The sequence below is a fragment of the Eucalyptus grandis genome, chromosome 11, assembly GCF_016545825.1.
Source record: "Eucalyptus grandis isolate ANBG69807.140 chromosome 11, ASM1654582v1, whole genome shotgun sequence".
In the NCBI taxonomy this organism is placed as follows: domain Eukaryota; kingdom Viridiplantae; phylum Streptophyta; class Magnoliopsida; order Myrtales; family Myrtaceae; genus Eucalyptus; species Eucalyptus grandis.
In genome coordinates, this window is record NC_052622.1 from 10,895,256 (window position 1) to 10,908,493 (window position 13,238).

The window sequence follows — 13,238 nt, forward strand, 5'->3', positions numbered from 1 at the left end:
GCGTCCACTCCGGCAACCTAACGACCCCGCGGGAGCTGCAGGCAGAGGGGCAGAGATGGAGGCTTCGGTTGGGAATTTCGGCGAGCAGGTGGGGGGCACTCGGGAACCGGGGGATTCGAGATCGGTCGAGGCCCGAGCGCAAGTCAAAACCACTAAGGACGCACACCAGGGCAACAGCAAACACAGCGGGGGATGGGTGGTGGCCAGAGCTCGCTCGAAACGGTCAAAGGAGCTCCGGCCAGCTCGGTGCAACACACGCACACCAGGTGTTTGGCGAAATGCTTACCTGGGTTCCGAGGAAAACGGCGGCTGGACGTTCCGAGGGGTCCTCGGCTCCTTGGCTCACCTCCACGAGTCCTCTTCTCCTGCTTTTCTCTCCGGTTTCTCTCTCCCTCCCTTTCCGTTCTCTCTCGGCTCTCTCCCTCCGTTTTTCCTTTATCCTTCGCTTTTTGCTTTTTCACCCCCACTCTGTTCTTCCCGTGCTGTCCTTTTCCCTCTGCTGCGCCCGCTTTTGCTGCGGGTTTTTCCTCTGCCCTATGCTTCCGCCGTCTGCCCTATGTGCTTTATCTATCATCAATAAATGGGAAAGCATAGGGTAAGCAACTGTCGAGGCTGGTTTGTCTCTTTTCTCTTATTTTTGATCTGGTATGGTGTAACATCTGCAATATAGAACCACGTTGGAGATGTTGAAAGCAAGACAGAATCCCTTAAGCAGATGCCTTTGAACATGGAAACGGCAATCTCAGCTATAGAAGGTCTTCCGGTGTGCCCTAGTTCGTGCCTCGTGGAACTTCAAGAAAAACCTTTTATTTCATAGAAAGTCATGAGTATATGTACATATTAGACTGAACACGTACCAAATTACAAGCTTCTATTTTAATTTCACGCATTTTCATCCCCTTTTTCAATTGTCAGATATAAGATAAAAAATGACAATTGTAAATTAAAATAGACAAACTCGCCTCTAGCACTTGAGAAAAGGCTACCAAATATTGCGTTGCTAAAATTCAACTAGCACAAATTTAGATGATTATTATATGACTATTTCTCCAAAATTTCTTACGATGAAATATCTTTCACCGAAAGTCATTTTTTGGCTTTTAGTTAGATGAAACAGGTTATGTGATGACTCGGGAAAGGGAATCAATAACTTTACTTCAAACCAAATCATACAAATACAGACTCTGCCGGAGTTTAATCAATCACGAAGCTTGGAAAGTACAACTATTATAAACAAAATTTAGTCCATCCAGTCTAGATATGGCTTTCTATATATAGGCCTGATGTTTTCGACATGGAAGCCCAGGCGTTGCATTGCTTGATCCACTGACAACTGGCCTGACGTTCCACGCCAGTGGTGCATCTGCTGTCTCTCCATTTTCGCTTATTTTTGGTCTGGTATGGTATAGCATCTGCAATATAGAAATGACGTTGGAGATGTTGGAAGCAAGACAGAAGCCCTTAAGCAGATGCCTTTGAACATGTGAACGGTAATCTCACCTATAGATGGTCTTCTGGTGTGCCGTAGTTCGTTCTTCGTGGATTTTCAAGAAAAACCTTTTATTTCATGGAAAATCAGTGTATGTACATATTAGACTAGGGACGTAGTAAATTACAGGCTCTATTTTAATTTCGTAAATTTTCATCTTCTATTTCAATTGTTACATTTAAGATAGAAATGACAAATGTAGATTAGATAGACAAACTCAAGCCTCTAGCACTTGAAAAAAAGGTAACAAGTATTGCATTGCTAACATTCAACTAGCACAAATTTAGATGATTATTATGTTCCAAATTCGCCAGAAGTAGTTTGAAGTAGTTTTTCATAAAGGGAATTAACAATTGTACTTCGAACCGAATTATATAAATACAAACAGTGCCAAAATTTAATTGACAACAAACCTCAGGAAAAACAACTATTATAAACAAACCAAACATAAACAAACTTTGTTAGAATTTAATCGATGACAAAGATTGAGAACACAAAGATGAAGATACATGTCGGAATTTAATTGATAACGTGAATTTGGGTACTACAGCTAAGAAAGATGCAGAATTAAATCGATAATGCAAATCTGGAAAATTGACATATAGTACAAGAAAGTAAAGATGATTGAAAGTTAGTAAATTTGATTAATTTGTGAGAAAAGGGGGGCCTCCGAAGAGTATGATGAGGCTATTAAAAACTTACCATCAACACACAAAGGGAAGTTTTTTTTTTTTTTTTAAAATAAGATTACAAAGAGAGGTTACAAAGTAATCGGTTACATCGTCGGTTATATTGACTCTGTTGCGATGCGGCGAGCGATCGAACAAAATATATATAGAAAAAGAAAATAAATCGAACACCAGATTTACGTGGTTCAATCGTAAAGACCTATATTCACGTGGAGAGCAGCGGCGAATTTCACTATAGATCAAGCGATACAAGGAGATTACACACTCGAATCACTCAAACACTCTCTCGGTGTTTCCCAAGCCCCAATTACACCAAATACATCAATCTTTCTTGGATGTAAATCACGAATAAGCTTCGCAACACGAACAATACGAAGACCCAAAGCCAAGCACCTAGCACCTATGAATGTCTCTCACGAACAGAACACCCATTGTACTTAGAGTAAAAACGGCGTGGCTTTCCTCTCTCTCGGCGACGTGCAACTTCATGTAAATCCTTCGGCGGCTACCTTTTACGTAGGGTTTCAAGCGGCCACTAACCGACTTCACACGCATGCCAAAGAAAAGGAAATTCGTGCGCCCAAGGTCAAATAGTTGACCTGGGTCCACCAGTTCCTTAATTCGGCTCACTTCACGTGCAGAGGGCTCCTTCACGCAAAAAAGGAATTCTTCTTCGTGTATGTTGACTTTTGGGCCCCACCTGGTAAAAAGAATTCGGCTACTCCTCTAGGACGAAAATAAAACTTTGCTGCCCTTTTATTTTAATTTATATTTCAAAATTCAGCAATTCACTTCCGGCTTAAACTCGAGTCATAAATTTAAGAGACTCTACTGCCTTAATGATTTCTTTGACTCCACTATATTGACGGTTGCTTCATTCCACTGCCTTATTTTTTCCTTCAGCAAAGGGAGGAATGACTTTGTGCGAACAGATTTAGGTCAAAATCCCTCCATCCAAACATGGCTCGAGAGAAATAGGCTCGATTATCAATGAGTGCATACGGTTCCTCGACCGGTTGTCCGGAGATCCATGCGCATCTCCATCCTGGTACATGAAATGTGTTGTCCGGGCAAGATTGTAAGCCATCCGCACAAAAGATTGATCGAAGGTGGAGCCGTTGACTAGATATTTGTTCATCTGTTTCCAAGATGTGTCGATCAATTTCATAACGTAATCGCGAGCCTCTGATTCGGAGACCCCCATCTCTTGCATGTAACACGTGATTGAATTCGTTGTTTCTCCCCTCTCTAGCTCAGCCTGTTAGGACCATAGTTTTGCCAATTGTTTTAGAAGAAGATTATTTTAGAAGAAGCTATCTAAAAGATTATTGAGTATATGGATATTATGACTACAGAAAAAAGAAGTATGTGCATAAGGTTAACTGTGAAACAGGAAAAATTGAATTAGAGAGAGCTGAAAAAAATGCATACCGATAAGGTAACGAGATCATTGGTAAGACGAAAAATCATGGATGGCAAGCGCAAGATATCATGGTAATGTTCTAGCGATTCTAGTTCCTCCCGTCCCATGCTTGGGCCTGATAAAAAGTAGGCATGAATCAATATGACATGCCCTGATGATGATATCCACCCATTGTTCAAGTACTCTTCAAATCGTGGGTTAGTCTTGTTGTAGCTCCATTTGGCTTCTTGCAAGAAGGATTTGCACAAATCATACCACTGGGAAGCAATAGAAATACCAAATTTACGTATTAGGTGGGAAATTCCTAAAAGTCGGATGCGTACATGGTCAGTTAGTACAATGTCGAGTACTGAAAAGTCTTTTCGCTTACCGATTTTGCTAGATACGGGATGACAATTTTCCCGGTCTCCTTGAGAGTGTCGTAAGCGATTTCGTTCACGCTGTTGAAGAGAGCTAAGAAGCACAACTTCATATAGCCTGGAAGATCGTCCACAGCATTGATGTCCCATCTGAAACCACACAAATGACAAGGTGGAACCTCAACCTCTAAAATGCATGAACGTTATTGTCTCCAAGTAAATCGACGAGCGATGAACCTGCGGACAGCATCAGTGAATAGCTCCAGTTCGTCCAATGTGCCATAAACATCGTACACATCATCCATGATGGTTATCAGCGAGGTCACTTTGGTCAGCCGCTTCCGACAATTAGTGAGCGTAGGTTCGTCTGCCACTCCAGCCGCCCAAAAGAAGCACTCCGTTAGTCTATCCCTCACGAAGTTCAAATTTCTCGCGAGGCTAACATCATTCCACCATCTGCGATAACACAGTATAATTTTAGAGTATGCATTGCAATTCTTCGAATACATGGGAAGCTTTCCAAAGTCTAATTTCCTTATAGCCCATGAATTCCATCGTCCATTATAGAATTTATCCTCATGAGTTTGCAGACTAGCCTTGACATTTCCTGAAGATCTCTTTGGAGGATTGATTGCAACGTGTCGAAGTTTGTCGCGGCAAATTCAGGGATTCGATGATTGGTGTATCCGCATCTTCTGTAAGCTTCAATGGACCGTCGAGCTTCTAGCATTGGCATTCTACAGTGCAGAGGCAGTTCTAATTCATGTTTCACTTGGTCTTGAAGATCTTTGTCGACCTTGCAATTAAGGTTTCTGAGATGCTCGATGGCGAATGATCTAGCCTCTTGCAAGATATCTTCTTCTTCAAAGGCCAAATGGGAGGCTTCGTGTAGACTCAGCATTCCTTGGACATCACCACCAAGGGTCTTCATAAAATTGCCACTTTTGTCCATGAAAATCTTAAAATCATCTGTTTATTCGAAGCTGAGATTAGTCCATCTGATTAGAGAAAGATACTATGCAGTTTTTTTTTTAAATTTCTAAAGCCCTTCGCTCATGAGAGGATAAGGTGAGGTCCTATGCTGAGAGCTATTATAGATGTCACTACAAGTGTTTAGCATGTCATAGTGATTACAGAGTACTTGTCTGTTTCATATAATCATTTCGAACCTTCATACACAAAAGCTACGCTAGTATAACAAAAATTGCAAAAGCATCTTGATTCCACTTTTGAGAAATATCTTCTAATTGCTTTTGTTTCATCAGATTTACGATGAAGTACCTTGAGAAACTTCAAAGCCGTGCTGTCTAAGAATCCGAAAGCTTAGAGCTGTGCTATGCAGAGACTTCTGCCGGCTCTTATTGACCGCATCATTAGAGAGACATCTGCGAAGAGCTCTCGAAATGTCTTCCTTAAAATGTTGGCCGAGTCCTAAGCGTTGAAAGTCATCAACCAGAGCAAATATGGTCATGGGTTCAGCTTTTTCGTCATTGAGAGCACCTCTCACTTCTTCCAACATTTGTGCCTTTTCTCTCTGTAGCTCAACCTACGTTAGAAGAAAGTAAAATCCACAGCTTAATGTACCCTAGAAAAAAGCAAAGAAAGATACTTCAAAGGAAGAGATGGAAATCTTCTATCTGGTGGTCCCATTTATGTCACATGCGTGGGATTATGACTATGATTGATTTTTTAAAATGAAATAGTGTTGTGTAAAAGACGTCAAGATACACGAGGATAGAGGATTTCATCTTTTCATGGCATGCTGTAGATTTTGATAGGTTTATATCGCTAACTAATCACAAATGACAATGGTTCATGACTCTCTATTCTTTGTTTGGACAAGACTTCCTACATACTTGTTGGAAGAAAACCTCTTCCAATAAGTATTCGGGTTGGTGGATACAAGTACAGCAAGTGCCATAATTTTTGTATAATGCTCACTTAAATACCATAATTTTTTTTCAATTGTCTAAATGCTATAACTTATATACAACACTAATTTGAGTATCATAACTTTTTTTTTTCCAATCACTTAAGCACCATATAACTTTTCAATTGATTACTGAAATATCATAACTTTTTTAAAAAGCATTCACCGCAAGTGATATGTCACATCAGATTTCCAAGATTTGGGTGAGCAATTATAAAAGGTTTTAGCGCTTAAATGATAGATTAAAAGTTACAACACTCAAGTAAACATTTTTTAGAAATTTAGAAATTATGACACTGAAGTGACCGAAAAAAATTATGGCACTCATTGAATATTATAACGAAAGTTATGATAGTTGTGGTGTTCTTTACCTTTACTTAAATCCATATTTCGATGATGGCCTTCCAATTCATCCATTAAAAACATGATTAGAGGAAACTAAGTATAGAGGAAAATATGACCTATCAATAAAAGTGATAAATCTTGATTATGAGACCACATGAATTAATAATTATGACGATGGGGAGATCATTAAATCAAATGTCATACTCATCAAGTTAGTACAGTGATGCCTAACATAAAGTTACAACACAAGCGAGTTTGATCGACAGTTTATCCTAGGGTAATTCTCCTCTCTAATTCCAAAATTTCATCTATGTTTTATTGAGAACGTGAGAATAATTGAACTTCCAATTAGACTAAATTCCCACCGATGCATTGAGCTGCCTTGTCCACGTACCTGCAGCAATGCTCCACCCACAAGTGGCCAATGTAGGAACCAAGGTTACTTTGAGTGGAAGACATTACAATTCAAATACAGAATATCTCGTATTCGAACCAAGTATTTAACCACTCATCTAAACATTATATTTAAGTTCAAACCAAATTACGAAAATCGTCTTCTTTTCTTTTGACAGTAGCATTAATGTTTCGTATGGAGAACATATAACTAGAGTGCGGTTTTTTACCGCACGACGAGATTGACGGCTTTCATCAGCCTCAAGTGACTGAAGGTAATTGTGAGTCCAAACGGTTGGCTGATAATTGGCCGATCTCCGTCCTCCTTGAGTATCAGAGACCTGCGTGCTCCCTGAACAATGGACTCGACCATTAGCCGTTGGAGAGGGAAGCTTCGGAAGATAAGGCGCGGCCAAAAGACGAAGTGCCATTACTCACACGAACTGGACTAAGGCCAATCCTACAAAAGGTGAAAACTCAGCGATCAGTGCATGCCCTCAGTTAGCGTGAACGCTCCCCAAATTATACAAAATATCTGATCTCCTAGGACACAACGTTGGAATACGCTACTAGATTTTCGACTTCAAGCGATCGTCGCTGTTGTCGTGGCGGACCATATGCTCTTGTCCTCTCCTTTTTCTATGTATGCTCGATCACACGGTTCTGCTGGATCGTCTCTCATCGAATCGTCTGTCCATGTTGCTCGATCACACGCCACTGGGCTCGCCTCTCATCCATTCGTTAGTGTCCTCGTGTTTTTAGCCGGAACACCTGGTCGGAAACGAATGGCGAGCGAGAAGTCGTGTCGTTCTCAAGATCGAAGATTTTATTTGGAGACGTTGTCTCTATGTACCATCATTATTCTCCCGCAAGCTATAGCGAGGGAATCTGCATGGAACATACAATTATGGATAGTCCCTTGTTCTCCCAAAGAAGCAAGGCCCAACCTTTTGGGAAAGGGATTGATGTCGAATGTTCCGGAAATCTAGTGGTGTCGTGTAGACAGTCCCTTGGCCTAGGCTTGCAGGCCTCATTACAGATTGGATCCTTCGAAATTTCATAGAATTGAGAGTTTTCTTAATATGAATTATATTAATTAATATTATAATTTATCGTTTTACGGAGTTAACCTAAGGTGAGATAGAAAGTTTCTTAATTAATCTAATATATGACTGGCTACTGTGAGCTAAGTTGAGCCTAACTCGTAATGAGAAAGTCTGATTGAAAACTCTATAAATAATGTTTGACTCTTTCATTTAATTCTAATTCTCACAATTATCTTTACAAAATGAGTGTTTATCTAACGCTAAAGGGTGATGGGTCGTCTCAATGAGTTGATCCAGAGAGTAATAGAGAAGAAAGACTTGTGCATGAAAGACTTATGCATGGATATTTCTACTCAATTATATGTTTTCTTATTCTAGTTATGAATATTATGGGATTGCGCATTTTAGCGTCTAATATATGGTATCATAGCAACCTTAACGTAGAACTCGAATGCATAGACTTTTCGCACTATTTTTTGCGATTTTCGTCATTTTTTGTTCAATAAAAATCAAATTTAATTATAAATTCGGAGTAGACTCTATCAAATGAGCAAGTGGCACGCCACCGGGAGGCCTCACGCGCTCCCACGAGCGAACACGCACACCTGGGACGTGAGCACGTGCCTTCACGCTCGCTGACGCTCAGGCCTAACTAGCACATCCTGGCGTCAGCAAATGCCATCCTGATGTCAACAAACGCCGACCGTAGACCTTACTCGAGCGAGTTCGGAGGACTTCCCCTGAGAGACATCTGGGGAGGCCTTAAAGTGAGCGAGTCCGAGAGGGGTTGCCAAGGAGAGAGAGTAGCTGAGATCTGAGAGAGAACTGTGAGCAAGAGAGAGATCTAAGAAAGGGTGAGGTCGGAGAGAGTTAGAAAGAGAGGCCGCCAGTGACCACCTATGTAGCACGGACACTCTCCGGAAGCTTTCGTGCGTGTCCGACACTCCGACACCTTCCGACACATGTCCGACACATGTCCGACACGTCCCAACACGCGGTCAACGAGTGTCGAAAAATCCGACACGTGATCAATTCTCTCTGACACGCTCCGACACAAGAGTCTAGAATTCCGACATACGATTCCGACATGCACGGGGTCAATTTTAAAAATTTCTAATATTTGAGGGGTCAAAATATGAGAAGTAATAAAAGAAGTAATAAAATTGCTATAAATATATGCGCACGGGTCAATTTTTTTTCAGTTTTTTTTTAAAATTGTTTTAGTTCTTTTAAAAGTCTTTTACTATGAAAGAAGTAATAAAAAAAAATGCTATATATGATAAATAAATAAATTTAAAAATATCATTTCAGCATTTTTCTTTAAACAATGTTTTTTTCCTCTAAGTTTTGTGTATTATTGTAACAAATTAAAATAATAAATGATATTATTTAATATTTTTTGTGTAAATTAATTCGAGGCTATTTTTATTATTATTTATTTATGTATTTATATATAAAAATATGTTTAATATATAACGTATTGGAACGTGTCGAAATTCTCTATTTTTAAGAAATGACTTGTCGGCGTGTCGTGTCGTGTCGCGTGTTACATGTCCGTGTCGGTGCTACATAGGTGACCACTACGCCAACGAGCCGCCGCCGTACCGATTGAGCCGAACCATGAGCCCCCCAACCTCTGTTTTTGCCTTGTTTGGGCATGCAAGGCCGGAGCTCGCGGCCGCCCGGTTGTGCGAACTCCGGCCCCTTCTTTGTCATTTTTGGCTGCTGTCGACGCCGCAAGGAACAGGGAGAGAGGCGTTTGGGTTGCATAAGGGAAAAGGAAAGTAGAAAAATCGAAAAAAAAAGATAAGAAAAGGGGATGGGCAGCAATTTTACAAAAGTGAAAAGGGGAACCACTTGTGTTTTGGTCAATGAAGTATAAATAGTGGGGGCTATTCTCTTCTCTAGTCTGACCCCGCGCAGAAAGAGAAAGAAGAGAGGAGTAAGGAAAAGACAAAAGAAGAGGAGAGAGAAAAGTTGAAAATGGGGGCAAATCGCGCGCGCGTCGTTCGGGTTGGGGAAGCGCGACCGGGTAATCGGGCCAGCGCCCGGGTCTGACCGATCCGAATCGGTATATTTTCATTTTATTTCCTTTTAAAAAAATAAGAAAAATGCAAAAATATTTTGCATTCTAAAAAAAATCAGAAAAAGCTTGTAAATAGTCTTTGAATGTTTTTTCTTTAAAATTTGTGAAAACACTTAACTGAAAATTCAAAAAAAAGAAAATCGTGTTTAAGTTTTTGGAAGTAAATATTGGCTTATCCAATTGTGCCCTTATGATGTGGTTAGAAATGGAATCCTAGAATTCATGATTGGTAAAATGCTTTATTTAATTTCAAATAAGATCAAGTATCGAAAGGGCATTAGTAATTTATTAGTGTAATCAAGTCTCAATCTTAGTTTTTTTGGTTACGTAGGAGTGAAGTGTTTCTTCCAATATTTCATTTGGATTTTTAATTACCCTACTCCAAATCAATTAACAACGACTCCTATTTGAAATTGACTTATAAGTTAAAAACTCAAATCATAAATCGTGAATTGATGGGCTTGGGAGAGTTCGAACTAAACTTAATACTTAGCACTAGCCATTTGCCTCCGTTCACGCCCGCACATAAGGGCACCAAAAAGGAGGTCATGACAAGAACATATGAATCATGTGTCGCTAGCGCTAGGGACCAAACGTTTTGTAAGCCCAAGTTGGTTGGTACTTGGCCAATCGTTGTCCTCCTTGAGGAACAACAATTTTGTTGCATGTCGAACGAGGTACCTGATTCTTTATCTTCTTGGAAAAAACATCGAGAGCATAATAAAGTGGAAGTGCCATTATTTCATCAAAGTGAAGAGAACAGCATGAGAGAGAAAGACCAAAACATCAGTGTTGCGACCTATCCTCAAGAGGAGGGAGTAGATTTAGGAATGGTGCCTAAAGGATGGACCTAAGGCCCATGATTAGGCGTGGGCTCTCATAAGCCTATACCTCGAGTGACATTTAGATATTTTTAAATATTTTTGCAATAAAGAGTCGCCACTAGCCTATTAGAGTCAGCAACTAGAGACCAAGTGAGGCATGGGAGTATATCTCGCTTCCTACGCAATCAGATAATTTAGGGTTAGGGACTTGATTATATTAATTAATCAATTAGTGCCCTTCCAGTACCTAATCTTGTTCATTTTAAAAGAAAATATTTTTGTCGGGCAGCTTGGATTGATTTTACACCTATTCACTAACATATGAGGTGATCATGCGAGCGCGCAATCATTAAAGTAATAATCATAGCTACCAAAATCCTAATTGTAGTAAAATTAAACACGTGCAATTAAATATGATTATATATGCAAATTAAACGTACGACATAATCAATGTGCAAGCAAATAAAAGCCTAATTATACTGAAAAGGCCAAACATGGCCATTTCTAACCAAACCCTAGATTTTTTAATTTTCAAAATTTTTTATTTTTAAAATTTTAAAATTTTATTATTTTTAAAATTTTAAAATTTTTCAAAATTTTATTTTTTTCATTAAAAAATAGGCCATGCCGGTTTGGATCTAGTTTAACTCGACCCGGGTTCGGCTTAGTTGGCATGGATCTCTGACCGGACTCGGGTTTGGTCCGATTGGGGGGTGGGCCGGTCAGCTCGCCCGAGTGGGCCAGGCCCGACCATGGTTGGTCGGGCCTCTACCCAATTGTGGGTTGGGCCCAACCCCCTCGCAAAAAGGGCTCCCTCCGCAAGCCCCCGACCTAGACCAACCCCGGGCCGCCGACTGTGGGGGCGAGAGAGAGGCCAAACGAGCCAAACCGGTGATCTAGCCTGTTTTGGCTGCCCGGGTTCGGCCCGGTCGGCGCGGATCTCTAACCGGACCCGGGTTTGGTTTGGTTGGGGGGCGGGCAGGTCAGCCCGCCCGAGTGGGCGAGGCCTGACCGTGGTTGGTCAGGCCTCTACCCAATTGTGGGTTAGGCCCAACCCCCTCGCAAAAGGGCTCCCTCCGCAGGCCCCCGACCCAGACCAACTATGGGCATTTGACCCGCGGGGTGAGAGAGAGGCCAAACGGGCCAGACCGGTGATCTAGCCTTTTTGGCCTCCCCGCCCCCTCCTCCCCCGGTTCGCGAATAGAAAGGGGCCACGCCGTGCAACCTGGGTAGTTCTCCGGCCGGGGCACAACGGTGCCACCTCGGTTGGGGCGGACGACGATGCCGGTCCTCCGGCCAGGCGACAGCGTCCACTTCGGCAACCTAACAACCCCACGGGAGCTGCAAGTAGAGGGGCGGAGATGGAGGCTTCGGTTGGGAATTTCGGCGGGCAGGTGGGGGACACTCGGGAACCGAGGGCTTCGAGATCGGTCAAGGCCCAAGCGCAAGTCAAAACCACTGAGGACGCACACCAGGGCAACAGCAAACATAGTGGGGGATGGGTGGTGGCCAGAGCTTGCTCGAAATGGTCGAGGGAGCTCCGGCCAACTCGGTGCAACACACGCACACCAGGTGTTTGGCGAAATGCTTACCTGGGTTCCGAGGAAGACGGTGGCTTTTGGCGGCTCAACAGCGGCGGCTGGACGTTCCGGGGGTCCTCGGCTCCTTGGCTCACCTCCACAAGTCCTCTTCTCCTGCTTTTCTCTCCGGTTTCGCTCTCCCTCCCTTTCCGTTCTCTCTCGGCTCTCTCCCTCCGTTTTTCCTTTATCCTTCGCTTTTTGCTTTTTCACCCACCCCCCTACCCCTCTGTTCTTCCTGTGCTGTCTTTTTCCCTCAGCTGCGCCCGCTTTTGCTGCGGGTTTTTCCTCTGCCCTATGCTTCCGCCGCCTGCCCTATGTGCTTTATCTATCATCAATAAATGGGAAAGCATAGGGTAAGCAACTGTCGAGGCTGGTTTGTCTCTTTTCTCTTATTTTTGATCTGGTATGGTGTAACATCTGCGATATAGCATCACGTCGGAGATGTTGAAAGCAAGACAGAAGCCCTTAAGCCAATGCTTTTGAACATGGGACCGGCAATCTCAGCTATAGAAGGTCTTCCGGTGTGCCCTAGTTCGTGCCTCGTGGAACTCCAAGAAAAACCTATTTTTTCATATAAAGTCATGAGTATATGTACAGATTAGACTAATCACGTACCAAGCTACAAGCTTCTATTTCAATTTCACACATTTTCATCCCCTTTTTCAATTGTTAGATTTAAGATAGAAAATGACAAATATAAATTAGAATAGACAAACTCGAGCCTCTAGCACTCGAGAAAAGGCTACCAAATATTGCGTTGCTAAAATTTAACTAGCACATATTTAGATGATTATTATATGACTATTTCCTTGAAATTTATCCTGCGACGAAATATCTTTCATCGAAAGTCATTTTTTGGCTTTTAGTCAAATGAAAGAGGTTCTATGACAACTCCAGAAAGCGAATCAACAACTTTACTTTGAACCAAATTATACAAATATAAACCATATTGGAATTAAATGAATGATGAAGCTTGAAAAGTACAACTATTATAAACGAAATTTAGTCCATCCAATCTAGATATGGCTTTCTCTATATAGGCTTGATGTTTTCAACATGGAAGCCTAGGCGTTG

At 41.7% G+C, this 13,238-nt stretch overlaps 1 protein-coding gene across 1 annotated transcript; it reads right to left on the reverse strand.

Moving 5' to 3' along the window:
- Window positions 1-2,908: 2,908 nt before the first annotated feature.
- On the reverse strand, window positions 2,909-12,335 carry LOC104427202 (isoprene synthase, chloroplastic). Its single transcript, XM_018865322.2, has 8 exons — window positions 12,177-12,335; window positions 6,859-7,088; window positions 5,242-5,506; window positions 4,557-4,929; window positions 4,198-4,416; window positions 3,972-4,110; window positions 3,610-3,858; window positions 2,909-3,436 (listed from the first exon to the last, which is right to left on the reverse strand). Exons 2-8 carry the CDS (start codon window positions 7,057-7,059, stop codon window positions 3,113-3,115), a joined length of 1,770 nt encoding a protein of 589 aa, XP_018720867.2. The 5' UTR covers window positions 7,060-7,088; window positions 12,177-12,335; the 3' UTR covers window positions 2,909-3,112.
- Between the last annotated feature and the right edge of the window lie 903 nt (window positions 12,336-13,238).